General features: G+C 35.9%; 1 protein-coding gene across 1 annotated transcript; it reads right to left on the bottom strand.

Moving 5' to 3' along the window:
* Window positions 1-306: 306 nt before the first annotated feature.
* LOC139904227 (chaperone protein dnaJ 49-like) lies at window positions 307-2,576 on the bottom strand. The gene is made up of 2 exons (XM_071886157.1): window positions 1,182-2,576; window positions 307-664 (listed from the first exon to the last, which is right to left on the bottom strand). The coding sequence occupies exon 1, from the start codon at window positions 2,261-2,263 to the stop codon at window positions 1,196-1,198; it is 1,068 nt and encodes a 355-aa protein (XP_071742258.1). The 5' UTR covers window positions 2,264-2,576; the 3' UTR covers window positions 307-664; window positions 1,182-1,195.
* Window positions 2,577-2,940: the final 364 nt, after the last annotated feature.

The following is a 2,940-nucleotide window of genomic DNA, read 5'->3' on the forward strand; positions in this document are numbered from 1 at the left end:
GAATATTTAGTGGTGTTCAGGGATGTGTTACGGCGAGGACCCAACTAACAAATAGTTGGGTGTATCATAGTTATTAACGTTTAGCTAGATTATTCTGGCTCTATTAATTGTTCAGGACGAATAATATGTAGAAAAAAAATGCAAGAGCATGATGAGTAGCAACCTTCCACATCTTTGGTTCCGATATCATTCAAAAAAGTCAACGTTAAAACCTGATTATTTGTATTATTTTCATCTCATTACTATTAACTTACTTTCTAAACATAAACTTGCAACCTCATAAGAATTATTCACCAAACATGACCTGTTGTGACTCTGCCTGTAAAAGACGTCAAGTCTACTTACTGAGTTACTGACACTAGTTTTCGCAAACTCCGAACACATAATCATCCACTATAACAAACAATGCATTTCAAAGTAGCGTATAGCATAAGCCTTTTAACAAATACAAACCAGGATTAAATCATATACACTCTCAAATGTATCCTATAACATAGTTTTAGCAGTCATTGCAGGAAAAAGCGAAAACAAAATTTCTGCCAGAAAAGGATTGGTGTGTATAACGCGATGCAAAAAGCAGCTTTCCTGCAAACACCCTCCTGATCTCGAATTCCTTCTGGCAAAATCGTAGGCCTCCAAATACGAAATTTGGATAACCAAAAATCTGCAAAAAAAAAAAAAAATCAAGTTTTAAACTTTGTGCTCACACATAATGCATTAAGCTTTAAATATATAACAATTACATCCTATAACCATTTGATAATAATAAACGATATTAATATTATTTCACTAAGAATAACTGAATCATTGGTGGTTGTACAGTTAGATCTCTTTTACACGTCCACAAACAAAACGCAGATGCCAATATCTAATATCTAAATGCATATACAACAGAAAGAAAACTACATTGCATTTCGAGCCATAATTGTGTATTCGTGCATTTATAACAACATAACGTTTCAAAAATCCAATCACTATAATAGATCATGACTCATAAATACCATATTGTTAGTGCATAAGTACACTTGTTACTGGTGGATATGTAAAAAAAAAAAAAAAAACATACTTATTGTCCATTATTCTACCAATGTATGCATCAATTTTGCTGTCATATAAACACAAAAATAACATGCAATATCTTGAATTTATAAATATAATATACAGAATTAGCAGAAATGAACCTTCATTCAAGGCATCAGGTGATAGCCTCAAACTGCTTCAACCTATCACAATTTGGTGTTTCTTGTTGATAATACCCCCACTGATTTCGTTGTATCTCAAGCCGACAATTATGAGAAAGAATCGAAACATAATCACGCTCAATCCTTTCTTCAAGTCGTTCCCTTTCTTGACTATTCAACGGATAATCCTGCTCAAAGTTACGCGATTTCACATAAAAGTTAACACCTTTTTGTGTAGTTAAAACATGATCATAACCATAAGTCCTTGAAAGGGAATAAATCGGTTCATTAGATGGCAAAAAGTTTAACAAAATAATCAAAAGCACCGGCAACAATTGAATCAACGACCTCATCCCCCCTGACCCGTTTCCAGCCTGCATTCTTACACCAGTGCCCGGCCCGAAACTAAAACCAGTAAACTGAGTAGTGGCCCGCGGATTCATCCCTCCAAAAAAGAAGTTCCTAAAAATCTCCTCGGCATCAACATCACCTTCGTAGTAGAATCCGTTACCACGAGCACCACGTCTAGCAGCCCGCGTCTCGTAAACGGGCTCATCTGACCCAACAAGATCATACTGTTTCCTATTCTCTTCAACGCTTAAACACTGAAACGCTTTCGATACTTTCTTAAACGCTTCTTCTGAACCCGGAGCTTTATTCTTATCAGGATGAACTTTCAAAGACAATTTCCTATAAGCTTTTCTAACATCCTCAACACTACAATTCTTTTCTAAACCTAATATTTCATAATAATCTTTTTTCCTCTTAATTTCACTCGCAATCATGACCTGTTCCTCAGTATAACCTTTCGAACCCGAAGACCCGGTTTCTGTAACCGGAACCCTTCGCCTCACACCCGAATCATTCTCGGGCTGCTTTGACAAACCTGATCCTGAACCAGAACCGGATTCATTGGTGGTATTTTCGGGTTCTAAATTGGATACCAGATTATCAACAGGAATATCTGGATCTAATCGTTTAGCTTTCGATATAAATTTTAGGGCACGATCTCGATCGCCTGACCTTAATGCATCTTTGGCAATTTTCAAACATCTTAAAGCGTCATCTTTATTACCATCCATATTGAAAGATTTAAACTTTATTTGAAACTTCAACTAATTGGACGAAATACTAAAGTATATGACCGGAATTGAAGTATATAAGTGTAGAAAGTTATCTTACCAGAAATCGATCAAGAAACCCTAGATTTTGATCAAATAGTTATCCGGAGCCCTGTGTGATGAAATTAAGAACGATTTATGGCAAATTAATTTGGGTTTTAGAACTTAATTTGCCGGATACAAGATTTGTGAGATAAAAACTTGAACGAAATTAGAAAGAGATGAAATTCATCATCTTCCGGTGGACAAAAAAGGGCGGATCATGACCGGTTGATTATGTATTACTAGTTTGATATTGATATTTATATTGATGATATTTATATTTATTTACATTTATATTTATATTTACATTTATAATTATTTATATTATATTTATTCTTTCAAAATGTGTAGACCGGCACGAACATGCAAAACCTGTCTTGCCTTTGGCAATCCACCAAACCCACCTCGTAAGAGTCGGATTCCTGTAAATCACCTCCAACAAGAAATCCCATGTGCGACATGCAAGAGTCTAGGCCGAAGGCATCCTCCAAAAGCACGTGGTAGACCCGACATATAAGGGGATCAGCGTATGCGCAAGGCAAGCTGATGTAGAGCCACAGAGGCATACCCGATAGTCAAAGGTAAATCATGATCTC

Source organism: Rutidosis leptorrhynchoides, chromosome 4 (assembly GCF_046630445.1).
Source record: "Rutidosis leptorrhynchoides isolate AG116_Rl617_1_P2 chromosome 4, CSIRO_AGI_Rlap_v1, whole genome shotgun sequence".
NCBI classification, from domain to species: Eukaryota; Viridiplantae; Streptophyta; class Magnoliopsida; order Asterales; family Asteraceae; genus Rutidosis; species Rutidosis leptorrhynchoides.